The 27660-nt window shown below is 40.2% G+C and overlaps 1 protein-coding gene across 1 annotated transcript; it reads right to left on the reverse strand.

Annotated features, from left to right (window-relative positions):
• Positions 1-1076: 1076 nt before the first annotated feature.
• Positions 1077-21079, reverse strand: LOC126267016 (solute carrier family 66 member 3). The gene is made up of 4 exons (XM_049971787.1): positions 20716-21079; positions 20415-20637; positions 20048-20168; positions 1077-5240 (listed from the first exon to the last, which is right to left on the reverse strand). Exons 1-4 carry the CDS (start codon positions 20862-20864, stop codon positions 5113-5115), a joined length of 621 nt encoding a protein of 206 aa, XP_049827744.1. The 5' UTR covers positions 20865-21079; the 3' UTR covers positions 1077-5112.
• Positions 21080-27660: the final 6581 nt, after the last annotated feature.

Consider the following 27660-nt stretch of genomic DNA (forward strand, 5'->3'; position numbering starts at 1 on the left):
CGCGCACGCACACACACGCGCGCGCGCGCACGCACACACACGCGCGCGCGCGCACGCACACACACGCGCGCGCGCTCACGCACACGCACACACACAGGCGCGCGCGCGCGCGCACACGCACACACACAGGCGCGCGCGCGCGCGCACGCACACACACACACGCACGCAAACGCGTGAGCGCGCGCGCGCACGCACACGCGCGAGCGCGCGCGCGCACGCACACGCGCGAGCGCGCGCGCGCACGCACACGCGCGAGCGCGCGCGCGCACGCACACGCGCGAGCGCGCGCGCGCACGCACACGCGCGAGCGCGCGCGCGCACGCACACGCGCGAGCGCTTGCGCGCACGCACACGCGCGAGCGCGCGCGCGCACGCACACGCGCGAGCGCTTGCGCGCACGCACACGCGCGAGCGCTTGCGCGCACGCACACGCGCGCGCGCTTGCGCGCACGCACACGCGCGCGCGCTTGCGCGCACGCACACACGCGCGCGCGCGCGCGCACACACGCGCGCGCGCACGCACGCACACACACACACACGCGCGCACGCACACACACACACACACACACACACACACACACACACACACACACACACACACACACACACACACACACACACACACACACACACGCACGCACGCACGCACGCGCGCACACACATACGCGCACACACACATACGCGCACGCGCACACACACATACGCGCACGCGCACACACACATACGCGCACGCGCACACACACATACGCGCACGCGCACACACACATACGCGCACGCGCACACACACACATACGCGCACGCACACACACACATACGCGCACGCACACACACACACACATACGCGCACGCACACACACACATAGAGGGGGGGAGGCAGGGGAGAGAGGGTGGAGAGAGGAGGGAGGGAGGGAGGGGGAGGAGGAGGAGAATGATAATCCCCTATGCGTGATCTCTATACCATATCGCTTACTGGCAGTAGTACTAACAGTTTTTTTGCATTTCCTCTTTATTATTTGCCTTATATAATCAGGAAATTACATGATCTTTTTAATAATTTCTTTCATCACACATCTCAATTCGTCTTTTAGTTCGTATATTATTCCCAATGTCCAGTTAAAATCAGAATACAGAAAGCATCTTTCATAGCCTATAAACAACACAGTGAGGGTTATTTGGTGTAAAAGAGCATTTTTTTATTATTGTATAACAGGTACATATTGTCTTCACGAAAAACAAATTCTCATGGAACTTGTTATAAAAAGGCAGGTACAGTGATAGGTTTAGCCTATCAATATATCTGATTGAAATCAAAGTTCATGATCATTAAAACTTGAAACATACATAAATTTAAAATTACAATAATTAACATGGAATCAGTTACTATTCAACATTTCAGAAACAGTTCAAAAAATTGACAGGCATTAAAAATTTACCATTTAGTTGTAATGCTATGAAACTTTCGTTACAATATTTTTTGTTGTGAACATGCTATAAATTTTACAATATGATAATTAAGATTTTGAAAATTATTTATTTTCAGTGAACATAATCTTAAAGCCTTAAGAACAAGAGCATTATGTTAAACAATGAGGTATGTGAAAACAAATAAATCATAACAAAAACAAAGATTTTTTTCTTTCATTATGTACAAATGGAAAGTTCTAAAACAATTCTCTCAGTTCTTCAACAATGACTACAGCAGCACAGGAGATTATTTATACACACTTTTCAGTTGAGGTATCACATAAGTTTAAATAAAACAAAGTGACCTACGACAACAAAATGGGAAGTATTGACTATCCTTTCCATACTGTTATTCCATTCTAAACTTTCTACTGTTTGAAAGTACCCTATGAAATATAGGACAGAATACAATCACCCACTTTGCCAACAAATTGTCTTGTACAATTTCTTGTTCAGCTACTGAATGTGTGACCCAACAAAAATTCTACTGACCATCACATCATACAAATGATCACATTTTTATTATATAATGTAGCAAAAATTAAATGAAATAAAATGAACAATACCGAAGCATTACAATGCAAAGACACACAAAATGAGAAAAACAAGATGGAACATTAAACACTAATGCCCCAATGACAATCAGGTCATTAGAGACAGCTGGAGTTAATAATTTTCCACTTAAAATCTAAAACATAACAAATTTTTGGAAACATAGGTTTGCAGCTGAAGTAAATTCTTAAAATAAGGAACATTCGACAAGCAACATTTCAAAGAGAGCATGACTAATTGTTGACTATACTAATAAAGTTGAAATGCGCAAATAGAAGATGATGTGTGCATGTTTTCTTTACTCCTTGTGGGAGAAGTGGGGGGATCAGAGGAAATAAACTCATTCTTCCATAAACACTGCCATGGGGGAGTCCAGGGATGTTCTGACAGGAGTAAGGTACACCACCTATGGCTACTGCTACATTATACTGTTACAGCAAAGACTGATAACTGAAGGAAAGACTTTACCCACACAATGTCTGTTTCTTCCCATTGATTACTATGGAGCCAAAGGATTAAGAAACACACCACTATTTGAAGAAAATACTGTTTATAAAGCAGTACAGCCTGTCACAGCCATAATATCACTTTGAGTGATCATTATAATAACTATCTGACCACATGAAAACATGGACCTCATGGTCAACAAACTACTTTCTAAAAAAGAAACTGCATATTAGAATCTTGTGTGGTGTACTCTTTGGTATTGTCCAAGTGTTGTTAGTCTGTATTAGGTGAAAATAACAAGACAAGCACAATGTTAGAGTAATCTATGACCTACATGTCTATGTGGTATGAGCATGGAGTGTTAATGAGAGCACATTACTATACAAACAAGTTTCCAATCTTCTGTTTGCATAGGGAATATGAAGTCATTTGAATATTATTGGAAATTTTTATCTTTTATCAAATACTGCACAATTCTCTGCAGAGAATCACATATATATATATATATATATATATATATATATATATATATATATATATAGAGAGAGAGAGAGAGAGAGAGAGAGAGAGAGAGGTGTCATTCCCCAAATACAGAAATGAATCTACTTGACTGCATGCTATGGTGCGTACTTCTTCATTAATCCATTAGCCCCCTCAGCTTAAATGTGAAATTGTAATGGAAAATAAAATTATTCACTAGTATCATAATGATGCAATATGCCTTAAAATCAATGTAAACATATAAGGAGTTTCATAAAACAGCTTATCAAATGAGCTGATTATACAAAAATATCATACAGTAAAATCTAAACAGCACAGCCTATCAAATGTCTTTTTATGGAGTTCTTCAGTGAACAGATGCTGCATTATTACACTGTAATTTCTGCTTTGAGTTGACTGACATATTGCCTATGAGAATAACTTACTATGTGCACACTGTAACTTGGCACTTCTCATGGGTATTCTCAGAGGTGAAGAACCAGTTAAAGTCCACCAATACTTAACAGTTTCTGATCAGTGCTAACCTTACACAGGTAACCCAGTGGCAGCTCGGGAAAAATTTTACCAATATGATACAATATTACAAAAATAAACAGAGTGTGTTTCACTATGTTGTCATGATAGGTGTGATTTGATATTGCTGTGACATTAGCTGTACCTAATGCTCTATGATCAAGTATTTAATGATTCCTGCTATGTTTTCTTATTAATGCATTATTATGCCCTATGCCTTTTACTCCTCTTGCACCCAATCCATCACTGTACCCAAACAAGAAGCATGGAAAGCAAAAATAGTGCATTATGAACATCACACCCAAAGATCCAATTCTTTTCATACAAATTCATATGAAATTTCTACATATTCTCATTTTAACACCTCCTGTAGCCTTTTGACTTACAAGGGTAATCATAACTCAACTGAATACATTAATTTTACTTATATAAACTGTACTACATAAATATGTTTAAATTATATAATGAATAGTTTAATGTTACGAGGAATCAAACCCGAGCTGACAAATTGTCAGTCAGTGTGCTTGTCCTCTGCGTCACGGCATTGATATGACAGCCATTGCTCAGAAATCCCTCATACTGTACTTGTCAATCTTTAGTCACTGTTTACCCTTTCCTACATCCCATTCAGGGGAAATAGTTTAGAAACTCTAAAGAGGCATCTACTGACTTCTATTCATGTAGTTTGAGCCAAATCGGTGAGCTCTATACCATGCCCTCCCCTTGTTAGATTTAAATTTGGAGTAGGCCTACCTAACTCATTCTCTCTCACTTTCTACTCAAAAGATCTACAGAAAAATGTCCGCTTTTAGCAGATCACCTATACAATTTGCCATGTTTCTTGCACAAGATTTTATATGCACTTTCAAAGAAAAATACTGACCTGGTGCTGTGAGCAATGAAACACCCTTAGTGGATGATGTCACATCAGAGAATGCATAGTCAAAAACACACAGCTGTATCCCCCTTCTCAGAGTTTATTGTAGTGCAACTGACCATCATTTCAACTTTCGACACTGGCTTCTGTTTACAGTTATCATGGAGAGAGTGCCTCAAAACATGTTTTTGTCCATTTCATTTGCACACCGGCAAGCATTTGAAGAGAAAAGGCATAATTTTAGTGTTATGTTTAGTGTGCTGTAGCACATTAGCACATGATCACCAGCTGCCACTGTGTATGGTAGCTTTGTATGGGAGTACTTTGTAAACTGTAGAAATTACACTTCTGGCGTATGCTTGTTTCACATGCTGCCTCTACAGGAAAAGTAGTCCATCTGTGAGACAGGGATCATTTACATCTACTTCTAGCAGCCCCCTCCTTCATGAAGTAAGTATCAAGTTACAGCATATATACATTATAAAGCAAGATCTAGAAAAACAGGAGAAAGGAACTCATTCTTCCTCAAGAAGTGGAGTCCTTCCTAAAATGGCAATGCTAAGGAAGCATTATACATCATTACTATCAGTCAGGCAGTGTGTTATTGCCAAATTGCTTTGACTCTGGTGACGTCTATAGTCAGCACCGAGTTGGTAACCGATTCTTAGATAATTTACCTACAAAAGCTTATAGCAAATCCATATGGCAGGAATTAAGATTGTTCAAAACAGCACACTACATAGAAAAATTACTACTGTTTAAGATGTCTTTGGCTTCTTGTACACAATAGCAGCTACCATAACAGAACTGCTTAGTATCACAGATATAATAAAATTCGACAAAAGTGTAATGTCTGCCGAATCTAGGAAGATGGTGTATACACGTGCTGAAACAAGAAATTGTTGTTCAGTATATTACAAAATCATAAATATATGAATAATAGTATTAGCATGTAAGGCTCCCATGATTAAATGACAACAGCACAGAAAACTTCACCAACACGAAATTTAGAAATAATAAAACTTAGTTATATAAATTTGTGTTCCTCACATAATGAAAGGTTTAATAATGTTATCAAACTTGTTATCTAAGAACAACTTAGAAAAGAGTAACTAGGTTAACATCAGTAATTAAACCATAAGGGGCAAAAACTGATGCCTACAGCTGCTGACATTCAGAATCATTGTCTTCATTTTTTACTTCTTTTCTTAAGCATAAGATGCAGTTCATCCTATTGCCAACTGTTATTCTGACCACAATACATAAATGGAAAACGAACTGTGTGTGTGTGTGTGTGTGTGTGTGTGTGTGTGTGTGTGTGTGAGAGTGTGTGTGTGAGAGAGAGAGAGAGAGAGAGAGAGAGAGAGAGAGAGAGAGAGAGAGAGAGAGAGAGGGAGGGTATTGTCTCGCATTTCTTTTATTCAACTTGCCATATAAATACAAAAGCTATTAATTGTTTAGCAAACATTTTGATGCTAACTCAAGGAGTACAAGTTACCTAAGCTCATTAATGGTTCAGTAGTATAAATAATGTTCCTCTGTGAAAGACATTACTTGAATGGATACACACACTTTCACCATGTCCCCAGCTGTTGTCCTGTGACTTCTCCAATACGAAAAACACTAACATAGTATTCCCTGCTTACGATTGCTTCTAGGACAGCAATTTCAACAGTGTCATACGGCCTAAAGTGAGGTATCTCTGAACATGCACCAAAAAACTTCCAAAACAGCATTTGACACTCATCACACACCTACACGCATTACTGAAACTATAATTGTATTTATGACTGGACTGAACATTTCTTGGTAGGGAGGACCCAGCATGTGATACTGGATGGAGAATCATAAACAGGAGTCAAAGCAACTTCAGACATGTCTGACAGAAGTGTTATGGACCTTTGACGTTTACATTGCACAATAATGACAATGCAGACTTCTCATACGTGATGTAGTTCTCTCTACTGATGTACTATCTGAAAAGATTCAGTCAAATCTTGTAAAGTTGTGCAAAGATTGCCTTTAAATGTTGAGATGTGTATAAAGTTGTTCACTTTACACACAAAAAGCATAGTACCCTACAACTACAATATCAAAATTGCTTTTGTCAACTCATACAAATACCTCGTTGTAACAGTTTATAAGGATATGACATAGAACAACCACATAGGCTCAGTCTTAAGTAAAGTCAGTGGCATATTTTGCTTCTTGGTGAATATTAGGGGAATGCAATCAATCAACAAAGGATATTGTTTACACAACACTAAAATTTCATTGCATCTGAGGGTCAGTCTGGTGACCAATAGAACGACACAATTATAATGTTACGCTCATCATTAACACTGAGTCCTGTCTAAATGATTTTAATAAAATTTCACTTTCATTCTCTGTGGATTTGAGTTTTTGTCTATTGTGGTAACAATATCACATCCATTTCCTATTTGCCTATATTTTTGATATATATGTAATATTATATGAAAATGTCAATTTCTGAAACTATAATATGATTGGGTAGAGATAAAAATCTACTCACCAAGCCGCAGCACAAGAAAACACATTTAAAAATTATGAATCCTGCCACCTCTCGGTGAGTAGATTTTTTAAAATCTATCCAATTATATATAATATTATATGAGCTACATTGCTATCTAGCACTACTCCACTCTTGGAGGCATTCTTCTTTGGTTATCACATTAATACTTCAGGCAGCTATCGTAAACTGGATTAGATGGAAAGTCGGCTCAGCACAAAAGAATGAAAGAAAGAAAATCCTTTTTTTTTTTTATTAAAAAAGAGCTGAGTACTTGCAACACAGCCAGCCACTTGGGTAGCAGCCTCTGATGCACAGTGCATCCCAGATTTACTCAGACAGACCATCCAGTGCCATGTCTTTACAGCACAAGTACACTAGTTTGTCAGTGAACCTTCGACTTCCCTTGTTCAAGCATTCTACCTGGCTCAGAACCAGAGAGCCACAATTACTTTTAGGGTAATGTTGCAGACAGATATTTGTTGGAACTCCCAGAACACGGCTGGCCTTCTTCATCTACTCTGTCAGTCACTGTAATGAACCAAATATGACATCGTAGCCAAGACAGAAGTTGTCTCTTCCAATGAGCACCACATTCTACAACTAGTTACATTCTGTTCTCCCAATGGCTGCCAGAACAGACTCTTCCGCATGTTGACTGAGGCCTGAGAACAGCATTCACAATGGGGCTGCATTCTGGCTCGCGTGGGACGTTAATATAGCCCTTCGAAGTGTACAGTACACTTTAAGAGGAAACCTTATCAAAGCGGCCAATTGTAGATAACTGTTTTTTACAATCAGTTGCATCAACATCGACATGTATATTCTACAAATCACCATGAAGTGCATAGCACAGGGAACTTTCCCATTTCCCCGTTACAAGGGCTTCTTCCCATTCCATTCATTTATGGGGCATGGGAAGAATAGCTCTATACATGCTGTAACTTGTCTAATCTCTTCTCTGTGAGCCTGATGGGAGTGTTATGATTGGATCTGTAGCATATTCCTAAATTCATCACTTGGAAACTGTTCTTGAAACTTTGTAAGTAGGCATTCTTGTGACAGTTTTAGTCTACCTTGAAGTATCAGCCAATTCATTTTTTAAGCAAGTCTGTGATGCTCTACCATGGGCCATACAAACCAGAGTCCATTTGAGTTGCCGTTCTTTGCAAATATTCAATATCCCATAAGTTTTCCTTTGTACAGGTCCCACACACTGGTGCAATATTCTAGAATGGGTCACGGAAAACTTTTTGTAAGCAATCCACTTGCTTTACCTATTAGTAGCCCGTGTGATCATTACAGTTTCTATGCATACAAATTGTTACACCCCGGTACCTGTATTGGTTGACTGATGCCAATTGTGACTCCGGTACTACAATCATAGAATATTACTTTTCAGGATTTTATGAAGTGCATAACTTAACATTTCTGCACATTTAAAACAAGTTGCCAATCCTTGTACCTCTTTCAAATCTTGCTAAGAACTGACTGACTGTTGGTGCAGCTGTTTTTAGACGATAGGGTACTTCATCATAGACAACTCCACCATATTCAAAAAGTCTGAGGTTAATTTTAATATTGTCTATCAGGACATCAATATACAACAAGAACAGTGTGGGTCCCAACACACTTCCAAGGACAACGCATGGATTTACTTCCACATCTATCAATAACCCTTATCCGAAGGTGACATGTTGTGTCCTCGTACCAATAAATTCTCAATCCAGTCACATATTTAGCTTGATACCGCCCTATGATAATAAGTGTCGGTGAGGTACTGTGTCAAATACTTTACAGAAGCCAAAAAATGCTGTATCTATTTGGTTGCTTTGATCCATAGCTTTCTGAATTTTTTATGGGGAAAGTGTGAGCTGTGTTTCACACGTCCATTCTCCTCAGAATCCATACTGTCTGACATGGATCAGGTCTTTCTGTTTGACATTGTCATCAGCAACAACTCGATTCCCAGTATGCATAACTTACTCCTGCATAGAGTGGGCATTTCAACTCGGCTTAAGGGATTGTTTCCAATGACTGAACAGACCAATCCTGGCATACAATATGTGCCCACACAAATTACACTGAGTGGTTGGAGGAGAGAGGATTGTAATTGAGAGAGCTTCCTTGCTTGTCACTTGGTCCCTTTGTGACAGCAGCATTGTTCTTCAAACAAATGGACAGCAGTGGATGTCGTGTTCCTCCATAGTAAACAGTCCACAGCACATGGTTCCATGTTCATACATTTGTATCGGCTGTTTCACGGTGTGTTTCAGAAGGTCCTTAAAATGCTTCAGAGGGGTTCCATGAGGTCTACTGCCATAGCAGAGTTTGTCATAAAGCATTTATGCGGTGAAGATGGTTGCCTTATTTCTGTTTGGATGCGCTTTCTCAAGAAACGCACTGTTGGTCACATGGTCCTCCCACTTAATGTTCAAGACGTATCCAATTTCTTGCTGGCGGAAGCACTCAAGTTTTTTGATATTACAGTGATAGCGTGCCCAAGTTCACAGTCATTCAAGGATGTGTATGGGATAATAGCCATGTATACAAGTTTGGTATGCAATTTCAGGTCTTTATTCATGAAGACTATGCATTAACTGTCCAAATGCTGCATGGATTGCCCCAGTTCTTTTATAAACATCCTGTTCACAGGTACATGTTTGAGATACCTCAATGTATGAGAGATCAGAATGTGTGTGAAGAGTCTACAGCAAATGAATGTCAATGATATCGGGCAGTGGTTTTGTGGATCACTTCTGCTACCCTTGTTGTATACATTATGACCTGTGCTTTTGTACATTCACTGTGCCCAAGTTTTTTGTTTGACGGGTCTGTGGTATATCAGGGTTAAAATACGAGTTAATTCAGCTGCAGTTTCTGTATAGGATGTTACTGGAATTCTGATGGATCCTTGAGCTTGCTTAATGTTAGCAATTTCAGTTTTTATGAAAAGGAAAGTTGCCACTCACTATATAGCGGAGATGCTGAATCACAGATAGGCACAACAGAAAGACTGTCAGAAATAAAGTTTTCGGCCAGTAAGGCCTTCGTCAAAAATAGACGACACACACACACACACACACACACACACACACACACACACACACTCTCTCTCTCTCTCTCTCTCTCTCTCTCTCTCTCTCTCTCTCTCCAGTTGCCCGAGACTGCAGTCACGTGTGTGTGTGCGAGTTGCAGTACGGGAGTGGGGTCGTCTGTCTTTGATGGAGGTCTTACTGGGCGAAAGCCTTATTTGTGACAGTCTTTTTGTTGTGCCTATCTGCGACTCAGCATCTCCGCTACATGGTGAGTAGCAACTTTCCTTTTCATAATATTCCATCCTGAATTTTTCCATTGTTCAATTTCAGGTTTTAGTTGATGAATGGTATTGGCTAAAATCAACTAATTGCTTCATTTCAAGACCAGAAAAAGACAGGAATAGTTCATCACTAACCAAACTTTTGAACATCAATATTCATCAAGTACAGAGTTAAATGTGCTGCTGAACACTCACAAGTCATGCAACTCTTGCATACAGTATATGTGCCACAGTGTGGCGTGTGATCAAAGCGTGCTCCAGAGGCAGTTGTCTTGCAAATCCCACAGGTTAAGAAATGGATGGAATTCCTTTATAGGAATATGAAATGGAATGCTCACATAGGCTCCGGTGCTGGACTTCAGTTCACTGGTAGAATACTGGGGAAGTGCAATCAGTCAACAAAGAGAACTGCTTACAAATCGCTCGTGCGACCCATTCTAGTATACTGCTCAAGCATATAGGACCCATACTAAATAGAACTAACAGAAGATATTGAACATATACAGGGAAGGGCAGCATGAATAGTCACAGGTTTTTTGACATGTTGGACAGCGTCAGAGATGCTGAAGTGGCAGACTCTTGAAGACAGATGTAATATATCCCAAGAAAGTCTACTAACAAAGTTCCAAGAACCAGCTTTAAATTATAACTCTAGGAATATACTAAAACACCCTATGTATTGCTCACATAGGGATCAAGAGAACAAGACTAGAATAACTAAAGGATGCACAGAGGCATTCCAACGATCTTTCTTTCAGCTCTCCGTATGTGAATGAAACTGAAAGAAACCCTGACAACTTGTAGCATGGGACGTACCCTCCACTGCCACGCACTTCACAGATGTCTGTAGAGTACAGCTGTACACGCAGATGTAGATATTACAACACATTTTGTCCCTTGTCCACATGCTAGTCATTTTGTTCTGTCTATAGCATGTGTAAATAAAAACTTCAATATCCATGAACAGGTTACAAGGTAAAAAGTAAAGTATCATGTCCAGTCAAAAACGACATCAGCTCATAAAAGTTCCATTTCAAACAATGTATACAAATTTATAATGGTTCTCCACCTAAGGTAGAAAGTATTTCATCTTTCTCACGTTTTAGTAAAACCATAAGGTCATCCTTACTTGATCATTATTCCTATTCAGGAGCAGAATCTTTATTACATGTGAAATATAAAACTTTAAACAAGAATGAGCCAAAATATCTTACTCCAAGTAGTGCAAACTGCCTTGCAGATAAAACTAACCGAATAAACTCAATACTAAGAAAGAGCACACTTATTTACACAACATCAATCATTATTGCCCTCTGCTAGGCACTTTATTGAGAATAGCACAGTAATCACATAGGTGTAGATTATAGAATATACTTCTATTAAACTATTAGAATGGTATCAGAACCTACTAGAAAATGTAAAGGTTAGTACAAAAATATCTGAATCCAGAGAAGCACGAACCACCAACACATAACCCATTATCTTCAATTCTGTGTTTCCAGCCATTATGCTATATCGACTATGAATGAGCTACAACCATGCTTTGCGTCTTATCTCAAAGCTTTATTCGTTGATATGTTATCATCTGTTATTTAATCATAATGTACTGTACCAAGAACAATGTGTTTTTGATGGATCTTCAATGTGCTGTTGCCTTGAAACAGCATACTTTCACAATGCACAAATACAGAAACTCTTTACCCACTAATATGGCATTATATATTGTTTTATTGCAATATATCATATAATTAAAGACAGGTTTTTGAGTGCCTCCTTTCCTAATCTAATTCCCTCAGCATCACCCAACTTAATTCGACTACATCCCATTATCCTCATTTTGCTTTTGTTGTTGTTCATCTTATATCCTCCTTTCAAGACACTATCCATTCTGTTCAACTGCTCTTCCAAGTCCTTTGCTGTCTCTGACACAATTACAATGTCATCGGCGAACCTCAAAGTTTTTATTTCTTCTCCATGGATTTCAACACCTACTCCAAAGTTTTCTTTTGTTTCCTTCACTGCTTGCTCAATATACAGATTGAATAACATCGGGGAGAGGCTACAACCCTGTCTCACTGCTGTCCCAACCACTGCTTCCCTTTCATGCCCCTCAACTCTTATAACTGCCATCTGGTTTCTGTACAAACTGTAAATAGTCTTTCGCCCCCTGTAGTTTAGCCCTGCCACCTTCAGAATTTGAAAGAGAGTATTCCAGTCAACATTGTCAAAAGCTTTCTCTAAGTCTACAAATGCTAGAAATGAAGGTTTGCCTTTCCTTAATCTATCTCCTAAGATAAGTCGTAGGGTCAGTATTGCTTCACGTGTTCCAACATTTCTACAGAATCCAAACTGACCTTCACCGAGGTCGGCTTCTACCAGTTTTTTCCATTCGTCTGTAAAGAATTTGTGTTAGTATTTTGCAGCTGTGACTTAATAAACTGATAGTTCGGTAATTTTCACATCTGTCAACACCTGCTTTCTTTTGGATTGGAAAGACAAGGTAAGAGAAATTAGGGCTCCCACAGAGGCATAGAGCCAGTCTTTTTACCCTTGCTCTATTTGCGAGTGGAACAGAGAACGAAGTGACTAGTGACAATACAGAGTACCCTCCACCACACAGCACACGATGGCTTGCAGAACATGTCTGCAGATATAAATGTAGATGTAGGCCAACACATCAACCTATCACAGTAAACATATTTTCGTGTTAATTTTGGCTTCACCAACTAACAAGTGATCTCTCACATTTCAACCCAACCTAATCCTTGGCCTTTGCTACAGGTCTGTCTGTCAGGACATTGTTTTTTCCATTCACCAAATAACTACAAAAATCAGTAAGCAACCTTAAAATTCGAAATAACAAACAGTCAAGATTACTCTGGCACTCTCCATACTGAACACAAATAATTTGTATCTTCAGCCACAAGAAATCATTAGATTCAGCAATTCTCATTGCTACAGTATACTGCCACCCAACCAGCCAACAACCAAAGTCAACGAAGTGCTAGCATCGGCATACAAAGCTAAAGCCACAGGCAGCGGAAGTACGCTTTAGCAACCTCAGAAATATCAACACTCATGTATCAAAACATTTACTGACTAATGGCAATTATTGTTACTAATAAAAAAGAATTTAGGGTGAATGGTGAAATTCACAACCACTAATAAAGTAAAAATAATTTTAACCATGTTTTATGACAGAGTTTTATATTCTTGTGCAAAAGTCTCAAAGTTACATCTGCTTCTACATCCATATTCTACAAACCACTGTGAAAAGCATGGGGAGGGTATTTCTTCCTACTCCATTCACATATGGGGTGTGGGGAGAACGACTGTTTGAAGACCTCTGCATGAGCCATCTTCACAATCCCTACACAGGGCATTTTAGGATGGTTAGAAACTTTGTAAGTAGGTTCTCATGGGATAATTTGCATCTCACAGGATAGTTTCCATCTGTCTTCAAGTATTTGCCACTCCAATTTTTTCAGTACTTCCATGGCAACTATCCCATGGGTCAAACAAACCTTAAACCATTTGTGTGGTTCTTCCTTTTATGAATGAGATTTTCACTCTGCAGCAGAGTGTGCACTGATATGAAACTTCCTGGAAAATGAAAACTGTGTGCCGGACTGAGACTCACACTCTAATGCAGAGTGAAAATCTCATTCTAGAAACATCCCCCAGGCTGTGGCTAAGCCATGTCTCCGCAATATCCTTTCTTTCTTGCTAGTTCTGCAAGTTTCGCAGGAGTGCTTCTGTAAAATTTGGAAGGTAGCACACAAGGTACTGGCAGAAGTAAAGCTGTGAAGACGGGGTGTGAGTCGTGCTTGGGTAGCTCAGTTGGTAGAGCACTTGCTCGTGAAAGGCAAAGGTCCCAAGTTCGAGTCTCGGCCCGGCACAACGTTTTAATTTGCCAGGAAGTGTTTTCCTTTTATATTTTCAATACACCTCATTTGTCCAAATTGGTACGAGTCCCACAAATATTTTTAGGCAATCTCCTTTGTGACCAATGGCATAGCTCTAGTGTTCTACCAATGAACCAAAGTCTGCCATCTGCTTTACCTATAACTGAGCGTATGTGGTTATTCCATTTCATACCCTTACAATTTGCTACGCCCAGGTTTTTGTTTGAGTTCACCAATTCCAACTGTGACTCATTGATCTTCTACTCTTAGGAAGCACATTTCTCCATTTTGTAAATTGCACAGTTTTACATTCCCGTACATTTGAAGCAAGTTTGAACACTTTTCACTATTGTGAAATTTTATCAAGAACTGAATGAATATTTGTGCAACTATTTTCAGGCAGTATTTCATTACAAATAATTGAGAGTCTGCAAGAAGTCTGAGGTTGCTATCAATACTGTCTGCAAGGCTGGAAATACACAACACAGCTAGGGGCCCAACACACCTCCCTGGATCACATCTGAGTTACTTCCCTTCTATTAATGACTCTCCATCCAAGATAATATACTGCGTCCTCCCTACCAAGAAACTGTCAATTCAGTCACACGTTTTGCTTGGTACCGCCGTGTGACTGCACTTTCAATAATAACTGCTCTCGACAAGTCAAGAAATACTGCATCTACATGGCTGCCTTAATCCATAGCTTTCAGAATGTCATGTAAGGATAGGGCAAGTTGGATTTAACATGAATGAGACTGTCAGCTGATTGACATAGGGAATATTCTGTTCGAAATACCTCATTACATTTGTGAGCAGAATATGTTCTAAAATTGTACAACAAATGGATGTCTTGTAAAGAGGGGGCAAATCTGCTAGAAATTTAGTACAGAATCTTTGCCTTGTTCCATTTTAACTATCTTAGCTGTTTCTCAATGCCACTAACAATAATAACAATTTTACTCATCTTTTTTTTATGAGTATTTGAAAATGGAGTTCAGTATTTCTGCTTCTACTTTACTAGCTTCAATTTGAATTCCTGTCTGGTCCATGAGTATCTGGATACAAACTCTGGTGGCACTAAGAGCCTTTACAATATAGAAATTTCATTGAGTTTTGTGACTGTAGTACACAGAGGGTCCCTCCCACGATGAGCTTTTCTACTAAGTGCAGATAAAATGGGTAAAACAGAGCTCCACTGACAAACTTTCAGAGGTTGCTCAGGGATACCTTCTGAATATTTTTTATGAGGGATTCGTGATCTCTGGTGGCTCCTTACAAGGCAGTATTGTAATTATGGTTTGCTCAGTTTGTTACCATTATCACTCTTGTTTCTGTGAAGATACCTTCACAACAGTGACAAAGCCTGTAATACACAATAACCAAGATGGAAAACATGGGACACCGTTCAAAGAAATATCACTAGGACAGATGGAAAAATTTTCTGATGTTGTTGCCATCAAAGCAGAACAACTCTGTCAGCATAGTGTCATCATGCCACTCTTCCACTGCGTCCATTGCACCCGTACACGACGTACATATTGGCCAATTCTTCATCAGTACACTCATCCACAGTACTTCTGTATATAACTGTTGATGCACAACTATCGCTACTTGAAAATAAAACCCTTCAAATAGAACTGAGCAATACTGAATGCAAACTCGAGGGCAACAAGTTAAAGAGGGCATTACTGTTGTCAACAGCAGGTATTGTGAGTGAATGGGAACACGACACACAGTGCATACTGTCAACATCTGCACTGCTACGCATTATTTTCGGTGCAATAAAAATACAAAACTAATTGGGGCAAAAAATCCATGTTAAATACAACAACTCTGTAACAACCTGCTGGAGACAGTGGGTCTATATACCAAAATAAACAAACATATCCCTGAGAAATCTTTAAACATTTGTCGGTGGAGGTCTGGTTCACCCCATATTCAATGTTTCCTCAATTATTCTTCTAAACTTGGGGCATAATTTTTCTGCATGCTCCTATCCCGAGCAAAATGTTTCAAGTTCCTCATTGACATATGACACTACTACTTCTCTGACAAGTTAGCCGCACATATCAATTTTTCGAATCACCAGAACCGTCCCATACTACCCGTCAGCTTTGACCTGTGACATAAATCTGTTGTGGTGTGTGACATCGCGAAGTTCAGTTTGCGAGTGTCACATGTTTGTAGATGTCTTGTTGTGCTGTCGGTGGTGCTCTCTAGTGGTGTGTTTGTAGGTTATGGGTAAGGTTTTGTTGTTGCTTTAGTGTGCGTTTGTGATGTATTTGTAGGTGGTGTGTGATTGCAGTTCTGTGGTGCTCTCTGGTGGCGTTTGTGGGTTGTATGCCATATTGGGTTCTTTGAGTTGTGACGTTGTCGGCTGTTGTTGTGGTTATAAGTGAAGATTAGTGGCATATTGTGCAGTGAGTTGATGGTTTTTCCTATGGTAATGTAGTGTTGTATGTGGTTTGTCAGTTTGAATTTTTGAGATTACTTTTTATGTTGTTGTTAGGAATGGATATGACCAATAAAGTGAACAGTTTTGGGCTGTGGGGTATGATGGATGACACTGCTATGACGGTCATCAAATTTTTGCAGTTTTTTGGGTTACTGGCCCTGCTGGTGAAATGCTCTGTATGTGGCGATTATATGAAGTTAACATAAGTTCCGGCGTCTCAGACCAGGGACAGCTATATGCGGAAGGGCCGGCGTGACAACGTTTGGCGCTCCATTCGCCGGGGTACCTGGTTTGAAAAGTCTAGGTTGGGCATGAGTGAAATTGTGTTGATGAGTTACCATTTTTGTTATCAGTCCTCGCATAGTTTTTGTGCTCACGAGGTGGGTGTGAGTGAGCGAATAGTCCTTGATTGGTATTCTTTTTGTCAGGAGGTTTGTTCAGAATACATTAAATACAGGGTATGTTGGGTGGGCCTGGAGTAAAGGCTGACATTGACAAGTCACAGTTTGGTACGAAGAAGTATGGAAGGGGTAAGCCTGTGGTTGGTTTATAGGTGTGGGGGGCTGTGGTATCGGGGTCTGGTTCTTCTGAGTGTGTGTTTAGGGTTGTGGAAAATCGTACAAAGAGGGAGTCAGTGGGGTTGATTCAAGATCATGTAGAACAGGGGATACGGTAGTTTCTGATGGGTTTGCATCTTCTAGTGGGTTGGGTCGGAAGGATTACAATCATTTACCTGTTAATCACAATGTAGAGTGCAAGAATTATGAGAGTGGGACCTGTACAGATACTACAGGGGGGTTTTGGAGAGCTGTTAAATATGTAATTGGGAGGGGGGAAGAGGCGCTCTTCCAACCTTCAGGCTCATTTAGATGAGTACTGTTGGAGGAAGAGCGTCCCTGAGGGGAACTGTATTTTTAGGGTTTTCTTAAGGGCTGTTAGTAAGATGTACAGGCCGAGGGTTGTGGGTTAGTGTTTTTTTCTTTTTTTTTGGTTAGTGTTTGTTTCTTTGGTTTTGATTTTTGGGGATGGGGATTGGAAAGTTTGTTTGGTTGCCATTTATTCTGTTGGTTTTTTGTGTGTGTGTGTGTGTGTGTGTGTGTGTGTGTGTGTGTGTGTGTGTGTGTGTGTGTGTGTGTGTGTGTGTGGGGTGTCCGATCTAGTAGGCGGGCCAGAGCTTTCATGTTCTTTTTTCTTCATGTTTTTATCTGGTTAGATGATATGTGGATCATGCGTCCGAGGGAGGGGGGGGGGGGGGGGGGGTTGTGTTGCTGGTATTGGTGAGTTGGTAGTTGGTTTTGTGTGTTGTTGTTGTTGACCCTGTGAGGTCAAGGAAAGTGACAGATTCCACATTTGGTGTTTTCTTGTGGATTTTGAGGTAGTGATGATTGTGGAAGTGGTTGTAGGTTTTGGGGTTTATGAATTGGTATCGGTTGTTTCTGTTGACCTATATAGGCCAAGGTAAGTGTTAGATTCCTCCTTTGAAAGTTGATTTTGCGAATGTTGTGGTCGGTTTATTTTACCGATTTTGTCGTTTGGTTTAGTGGCGTGTGTTATTTGTTAGTCTGTCCTCACCCAAAAAAACCCCAATTTCCCCCACTTGTCCCATAGGTTTCATTATATTATAGGAGGAATATGTGTTTGATCGTTTTTCGATCTAGTTTCGTGTTTATTGTCATGTTTATGTAATGACATCATAGTCGCGATATGGGAGTTGTGAATGGTCGTTTCCGCCATACTTGTGACATCATTGGTCAAAGCAGACGGGTGGAATCGAGTGTTTCCATTAACCTTTTCTACTGGTTTTGGCTGCCCTTTGCAATTTGGTAATCACTGTTTCTTCAATGTTAATATCAGTTTCAGTGTGCACATCTTCACAGAGGTAAGGTCGAGTTGTTGCCAATAGAGCCAATATATTCCCTCATACGGGGGATTCCAACCTACCTGTTCTAGCTAGTTCTCATAGAGGGCATTTAGGGAAGTCTTGCATTTAGTGAAGCCTTGTCACACCCAGCATTAACAGAGCTGTAATGATCCCAACTGATTATTTGATATTGTAAGACGATTACAGTATGACTAGTAAGTTTTGTACTAGGTAATGGAGGATTTCTCTTAAGCTTTTTGATACATCTGGGGTGATTCAGGTGGTCAATACAAGGATCCAATTATAAGCTTATGCCCACCCACGATACTGAGTACTGCACAAACAATCTCACATGCAGTTTTCGTTTCCATTGACTTTCTCATCTACTACAACGAAGTCTACTTCCATTCCCATTAGCCTATCCTTTTGATATACACTTAAATTTTCCCCAAAACTCTCAATGCTACCAATTTTGGTACCCAATATTGTGTGAGCTCCACTATGTCTTAGGAGCATCTCAAGCTTTAGCATTTTTTTGTGAATGCCTCAACAGTTAATGTACGCTTCGGAAGTAAATGAATGCTTTGGCAGTTAACCACTATGATTTTAATACTCTTGTCTGTGAAGGACGAGGGAAGTATTTCTTTGGATTTTGCACTGATACTTTTGGTCTCCTACACCTTTCTTTATCTGGACAGGATAATCTACAAATCCTTCCTGTGTACCCCATACACTGTCAGTTAGCTGGATAGCAGCCTCTGATGTGTAGTGCTCGAACCTGTTCTCAACCCAATGGCGTAAGTACAGGATGTCTGAGCCTTGCTTGTCACGGAACCTTCACAGTCTCTGGATGAAGCCTTCCACGTGACTTAGAACTAGCTGGCTATAATCAGTTTTCGGAACAATGCTGCAGATTATGAGCTCTGTTGAAACTCTTCTGTCAGTAGCCTGAATGATCCAAGCACGACCTTCCTCTAAACCCAGAAGAGAGCTTTCATTTGTCTCAACATGCATCACAATCCGTAATTAGCTGCATCCTATTCCATGAATGGCTACACTAATAACATCTTCAACATGTTTAATGAGGCCCCCAAGCAAACATGTTGAGTGTAACTAGTGTTCCTTTCAATCCCTTGCTGCCATTTCCCTAAGAGATACCATCACCACGTGTCTGAACATTACCAGTAGCCCTCAGGCACAAATTTGTAAATATCCAAACATTCAAAGCTAAAGTAAAAGAGTACCTTACTAATCACACCTATTACAATTTACTAAAACTTCTGAGCTCAGTGATGTACATTCCAATTAATATTACTGATCACTCTATACAGGTTTTCTTATATATAAACACACACTGTCTTCTGTGAAGTTGTGTAGATGCTTAGTATGAAATACTGAGTAAAAATATTCACTGAGGGGAAAGCAACTGATTTTATTTCCTGAGTAATTGTTGTTCTCCTGAAATTTTTCTTGTGGCCTGAAACAAACTGCAGGACACACCACAAGAGAAGACAAACTGATATGCATTTGTATCACTCAAGTGTGTGACAACAGAACGTTATATTGATGGTTGCACATAACACAGCACAGCGAAATACTAACTTGAGAGCGTGCCATACTTACTGAGATTAGTAAATGCGGATAGAAACCAGGTCAAAACGCTAACAGATGCTGCATTCTTGGTTCTTAAAATTTCCAATAGTTGGACAACTTTACTCGAGGCTGAGACAGGAGTACATAGTGGCTGCACAAAAAATTTAAATTACAGATATTCACACATATCAAAATTAAAGTTGATCTAGCAATATTTAATGTCAAACAGCTGATAAGAATTCTTAACCCGTTGTCAAATGTTAAAAACATTCAGTTTTCATTGATCATATTGCTTTGTATTGCTATGTTCATACACAATTACTAAATTCCGCCTGACTAATGCTATAAATAGAAATTTGAAACTAATAAAAATATATGTAACAAACGTAAGACTTACGACTAAAATCGACAGAATCGTCTTTGGTAGTACGCCGGTAAGAAAAGCCGATGTCAATCCTAAATAAATCCCGAATATTGCGAAACTCAGCGTGTTCACCATATTCTTATACTTCAGTACCAAATAAATTAAAATAATTTCTTGCACCAAAATTATTGGATATTCCATGTACGATAGCAATGCATAATCGTTACAAAAATTGTAGCTTGCCATAATAGTATAGCTGAAAATGAAAATGGTTTGAAATCATAATACAGGAAATCTATTTCATCGTATATTGCACGATACCTCAGTCCTATACCTTGTCAGTTCCAAAAGTAATCCATACAGGTTAATGCCAACAGCACTCTTAACTTTCAGCAAATTTAAAATTTGTGGTATTTTCAAAACAAGGCACAAAGTGATGGTTATAATACTCAGGACGTCAGATATAACGTATAAGATTTCCATCTTGAATAATGCCGCTTCTGTTTACCGCGATTTATCTAACGTTATAACGCTTAGCGGAGAAGTTCTTAACACATCGGTGACATATGACGACTACGCATCGCATCTTTTGGCTGCATTTCAAGGAGGACTGGTACACAATGGTCCTTGAGAATGCCGCCAAACGAGTTCACTATCACACCGCATTGCCGGTTTGTATTAAGTGTGCAGACTAAATTCAGCGTAGGGGTGGGGATAGCCGCAAACAAGGATCAGTCTGAACGAACCAATCGGAGTAGTAGCTACTGCTTACGCTGGGAGGAGGGCAGTTTGAACTTGGGCACAGTTATTGGCATGTGTCTACTCTACGGGAGCCAGGGGCGCGTGTAATAGCAGACAGCGATATGCCACTGGCTCTCAGGAAAACGAAAAACTTTTGTGTAGTCGGTGGTTTTCTTTCAAGAAAATGATTTAAAAGTCGACATTACGCAGGACTTTATCAGGGTCAAACTTTTTATGGCTACTGTACTTACAAGTCGCCAGTCGTCTGCCAATACAGGTATTCAAAATACTTCATCCCCACCCCTGCCAGTTTGATCGCCGAACAAACGATCGTAGGGGCGCATTTGCCATGAGCCTCTGACATCTGGTGTTTCTACAGAAACAGTTTCTTTTTAAAGCATCTCAGACTGCAGATTTTATTTTTCTATATTTTATATCTCTATATAGCCTTGGCAAAAGAAAATTTGCAAGTTTATAGCAGATAATCCGACGTGGTACTTAAAACATGTTTCACAACGCATCTGCAGTAATGGAATATTTAGTAACTGATTTGCAGCTTTTTTAGTACACTGAAAAAAAATGTGAAAGTGTGACCTACAGACAAGCTCTGTCTAGCTTTGTGCCACTCCAGAATGTTTAGATTTGTTGCCAACCATTTGTTGTATTCTTCTGATGGTAGAGTTCGAAAGTGACAATGAAATTTGCAATTGGTAAAATCTAAAGAGCATGAAACAGAGAGGGAAACTGGAACACACTGACATTTGTAACTCTTTCTAGTTTAGGTACACGCCCTTCCACACAGCCCCAAAGACACCAACAAGCAGTAGCAACAATATTTAGTCCTAACACTTATGAGTGGTAGCACAAGAATTTAAAAGCACTCTGAAGAAACATTTATTAACTAGTCTTTTCCCTGCACCTTCACCTGTTTATATGTTCAGCACACTGCACACATCCTCCTCCACCCTCTCTCAGTACACCTTCTCCTTTCTTCCTGGCTCTGTACCTCCTCCTCCTCCTCCTCCTCCTCCTCCTCCCCTCTCCCTCTCTCTGTACATACATATATACCTCAATATACCTCACTAGACCTTCCATTCACCCCTCTCCCTCCTCCTTCCCCTCTCTCCATTCTCTCCCCCCTATCCCGGTCCATACCTTCCAGCCCCATCTGTCTTCCCATGCCTCTCCTGTCCTCATCCTTCCTGTCTATACCCTCCTCTATCCCTCTCAACCTCCCTGCACCCATGCTCAATCACATGTCTAGCCTCTGCAAAACAGGTTGATAAAGCATGCCAATACTACTCCCATAACACACTTATCGCACAGGACGCTCTACACATCAGGGAATTGAAAACATTTATTTTGCCCCTGATATATAGATTACCATGTAAAGCAAGTCAATATCACAGACTGACACTACTCCAACATGCCTTTCATGCAGGGCAGCCTACACATTGGAAGCTGTAAAAACACGTTTCTGCCATTATTCACACTCCTATTGGAGCTAGATGGTTGTAAACCCCAAGTAGCTCGTACTCGTGCTGTTTGCATTCCAGATTTGTTTGAAATTGATTCAAGGGTTTGGCATGAGTAAACAATGTACAACATGTAACACATGAGTTTGCTTTGTGGCAAACATGCATGTCACCTAATGTTGCCAAGTGCTCTTATATAATGGGGAAAATGCTACCACACCACTTTATTATTCAAGGATGCTTTGTGCATATATAAACTGCCAGGTCACTCTTGTATCTATCTGACATACTTAAATATAAATATGTTCTTGTATGCTTGGTTTTAGATATGGGTGTAATAACAGTATTGTACATTTTAGGTTATGTAATGGTTAGTAAATGTTTTGTTATCTCTACAGGTCTGAAGAGGTTTGATGGAACTAAAACAGTCACAAAAAAGGAAGGAGGTGGCAGTATCATCAGTCTGAGCTTATTCCCAGTCTTACATGCCACAGATCATTCTACCATCAGTTACTCTCTACCCAGGTTTGTCCTATCCATCTACCACTTTGTACCATATGTCTATCATAGGTAGCTCCTATTTTAGAAAAGACATGGACATTGTGTGGAACAGCTATATTATCCATCAACTGTACCATAATCACTGAGCAGTGTTCTGTGTGGGCTAATTGCAATCTTGGTCACTCACTTGCCGAACATTCCACAAACAACATAATTTCAACAGCTGCTCCAGAATCTGTGTAACGTGGATCTCTCCTTTCAACATATCCAATGTTCTCATAATCCTGATAGCCTAAACCTCCACTATCCCTCTCCCCTCTGTCTTATCCTTTCACTCATCCTTTCCTTTCCTGTCTTTTCTAGACCACTACACCTAATCAGACCTTGTAATCAGCTTTTTCCCAAAGTTTCTCTCACACATCACATCCCTTGCCCACTCTCTCCATTTTACGATAATCATGTTTTTCATTTCTTGTTTTGTTACCACCACTGACAGCCACCTACTTCCCTATCTCCCTTTACCCCCCTATCCCATCCTTACCCTCACATACACTTCCTCCACATCCTCTGCTATCAGCAAGGAAAGCATAAATAGTTATTGTATTAACTAATTGTCACTGCCACTGATGAAGTCACAGGTTGTTGCATTTGGGGGCACATGCACCACACATTAACCACCCGTCAATTAATGGCTGACTCTTCTTTTGTTTATATTTTCATACTGGCTAAACTAAAAGTTGCAAACCAAAAGTGTGTGCAAAGCGTATACAACGCTTAGCACACACTTTTAGTTAATATTCCACATAATTACCAGAGGCGAAAACACACGTTTTTTCATTCCATTGTCACAGAACTTCTCTGCTCCCTGTCTTGACCACTGTAACACTATCCCATCTCTAATGACTTTGTCATTGGTGAGGCATTAACTCCTACTCTTCCTTTTTATCACTATTACTTGAACATCAGTATCACAGGTATTTCCTGCAATTTTCAAGAAAATAAAAAAAAATGGACTGCATGATGGATTTACCCAGTCTCTCCATCCAAACAACTGTGACAGTTTTGGAATACCATACACAGTGTCCATATGGCCATCTCATGCAGCAGACAAACTGGTTGTGAAAACATTTGTCCTGAAAAGCACAACAAATATTTTCAGTGTATCAACGGAGACATTAGCTCTGATAGCATGTGTCCTCAGAGACAAAATTCAACAGGTTGTGGCCATTTCTGTCCACAGAAAGGTCACCAAAATTTGTCACTGTCAAGTCTTTAATTTTTTTCCTTGATAATGAGTGTGCTTCATGCCATTCCATACGTTTCACTTATCATCCTTTGTACAGTATACCACTTTCAGAAAACTATCTCCATAGCACCAAAAATTGTTATATATTGTATCCTGGCCGAGGAATTGAACTCAATGCCGGTACCTTTTGTGGGCACAGAGCTTCAATTTAAACTATGCTTAACTGCTTCACAACCTAACTCAAAATCTTTGAATATGTCATTTATTTCCCCCTCAAAAGCCACAGTAGTGTAGTATTTGCCTTAACCACAGTCTTGGGAACATCTTTTATTCTTTTGATAAACATCTTTTATTCTACAAACAGCACCTGCATTTTGACAGCTGCCATTACTTCCACATCAAAAAATCCCTCTTATACAGCCTGGTCACCCGGGGGTGGCATATTTGCAATGCAAGAACTCCTGTGGCCAGTATGTCAAAGGTCTCACAAGGCCTTCACAGATGCACTACCCACTGGACCTAGTTCATAAACAGTTTTCTTGTGCCATTTCCCCACGCACCTCCATTCCTCCCACCAACCCAAAGGAGCAGCTACAAACGGGTACCCTTTCCATCACTCAGTATAATCCTGGACTGCAACGACTGAACCACATCCTTCATCAGGGCTTTGATTATCTACAATTATGCTCTGAAATGAAAGGCATCCTACACAAGATTGTTCCCACCCTTCCTGTGGTGGTGTTCCATTGTCCACCAATCCATCACAACATCCTAGTCGATCCCTATGCCATTCCCAATCCCAACCTCTTGTCAAAAGGATCAGATCCCTATGGAAGACCCAGGTGCAAGACCAGCTCAATTCAACCACCTACGGCTTCCTATTCCACTCCTGCCACAAACTTATCTTACCCCATCAGAGGTGAGGCCACTTGGATGAATGGCCAAACTGTGATCAAGAGCGAAGTTTCCTGCCCTGCCCTCCCCTGTGGCGCAATATGCAGCATGAACATAACATGTTTGATTTCTATGGCTGCTTCACAATCAAGGCCATTTGGCTCCTCCCCTCCACCACCAGCTTTTCTGAACAGTGCACTCCAGAAATTATCCCTGCCTCAACGCACTGTAACCTGTTGTCCCCACACCCTCCAACCATCAGTTTTCACCCCCTCTGTCCTATCACCTCCTCCCTGTCTTTTCCCCTTCCCTGATCCTCTCCTTTACTGCTTCCCACGCCCACCCCCACTACTCTCACCGCCAACTCCCTGTCCCGCAGCCTCCCAATGCTGTGCTTGGCTGTCTTCTCATGTTGCCATCTAATCACTGTACAGTCCACCAGCAGTGCTCTCCTCTCAACCCTCCCCCTCCCCCCTACTCTGCTATTCCTCCTCCTTTCCCATCCCACTTCAAATTGCTGCTTTCATTCAATGTGAGAGTTGTATTGTGATCAGAGGGGTCAGAGACAGTGGCCATGTGTGTGTGAGGTGTGCTCGCTTGTGTGACTGTGTGTGTTTTCTCTTTTCTGATGTAGGCTTTGGCCGAGAGCTAAATGTATAACAGCTTTCTTGTTGTGCCTATCAACAACTCAGTGTCTCATCTTTAGCGAGTGGCAATATATCCTTTTCCTAATATTGTCAACAATACAAGTTAAATGGTATGCTAGATTGCAACTCAAACCAGGAACACCTGCCTTTAAGTCCACGAGGCATACACAGATTAACACCTACATTAGATGTAGGTGTTGATAGCCAGTGAACCTCTGTGAAGTGCATGACAGAAGGTACTTTTCATTGTTCCACATACTGGGATTCCTATTCTCAATTACTTGTGTGTGGATTATTCAGTGTGCAGATAATCGTGCATCTAAAAAAAAGTGCAACATTTTTCTTTACCAAACAGCAATAAACAACCTGCCACATGACAATAAGTGCCATTTCCATTTGTTTATATGACTGCTATGTGAAAATACATTACTATTTCCATTGTTGTTGACCAACTTGTTCCAAGTAAATTGAAAACAAACTTAGTTTTCTGATATTAATTGGGTTGTAAGTGTCAATGAAGCAAGTTATAAAGTTTATAAATGAGATGATGGGGAAATGAAAGAGATGTGTGTTGACATTAAAACATAAATGAGAATTAATTAGAAGACTTGAGAAGGGGGAAACTACTGCAAAACAAAGAGCAGATTATGGTATTAGAATGCACACTATTTAGAATGTTAAAAAGAATATGCAGAAAATACAGGATTTTGTCAGAAAATGAGATTTTAATTATGGACCATTTGCACAAAAAAGTATGAAGTGATGTGCAGTTGATGAATTAGATGCTGCTCTTTTGCAATAGTTTAGTGCAATGTGTGCCAAAAAAGCTAACATTTTTCATGAAGCTCTAGGATTAGAGGGAGAATTTAATGCCTCACCTGGTCAGCTAACCAGATTCAAATGTCACAGGATACACAAACGTGCTGGCAGGGACAGCAGTTTAGTTCAAATGTTGTGGCAGCTGATTCTTTCTGGGAAGAATTCCAGAAATCTGTGGAAGAAGAGAATTTCACACCAAACCAAATTTAAAATGCAGGCAAAAGTGGTCTGTATTAGAAATGTGTACGTACCAGAACTCTTGCTTTTAAGAGAAGAGTATGTGCTTCTGGGTGTAAGTCATCTAAAGAATGAATTACAATTTTATGCACTGCTAATACTTCTGGGAACACAAAGTTAAAATACTAGTGATTGGGGGGGGGGGGAATGAACATTCAAGGATATTGTAGCCATGGATCTCCCTGTGCATTATTACTTCCAGAAAGAAGCATAGATGGGTAGTGAAATTTTCAAAACTGGTTCTACATACATTTTGTACTGCAAGTTCGGTGATGTCTAGAAGAGAAAGGAGTGCCACACAAAGCTGTTCTATTGCTTGATAACACACCCCTTCAGATCCTGATGAGAGGATTCTCATATCTGATAATGGTCTCATGGTAACTTCCTAGCATGATGTCATTATACAGCCAATGGACCACAAAGTAACTGCATTGGTAAAACAGCACTACTGGGTTGGTCTACTAAGAATGCTAACTGAGGATGGTTTGGCACCAATCAGGAAGAATTTGACAATTCTTGATGTCATAAACCGAATTTCTGATGCCTGGCAAGAAGTCAAGCCACATACACTAGTTCGATCATGGAGGAAAATTCTTCCAGAAACAGAAGAAAGTGACTTTCAAGGTTTTAGTGATGAAAAAATAGCAACTGCACAAATAATGAACCTGACAACAGGTTTAAATGACTTTGAATAAGTCTATGAAGAAAACTAGAATGAG

The sequence above is a fragment of the Schistocerca gregaria genome, chromosome 4 (assembly GCF_023897955.1).
Source record: "Schistocerca gregaria isolate iqSchGreg1 chromosome 4, iqSchGreg1.2, whole genome shotgun sequence".
Classification (NCBI taxonomy): domain Eukaryota; kingdom Metazoa; phylum Arthropoda; class Insecta; order Orthoptera; family Acrididae; genus Schistocerca; species Schistocerca gregaria.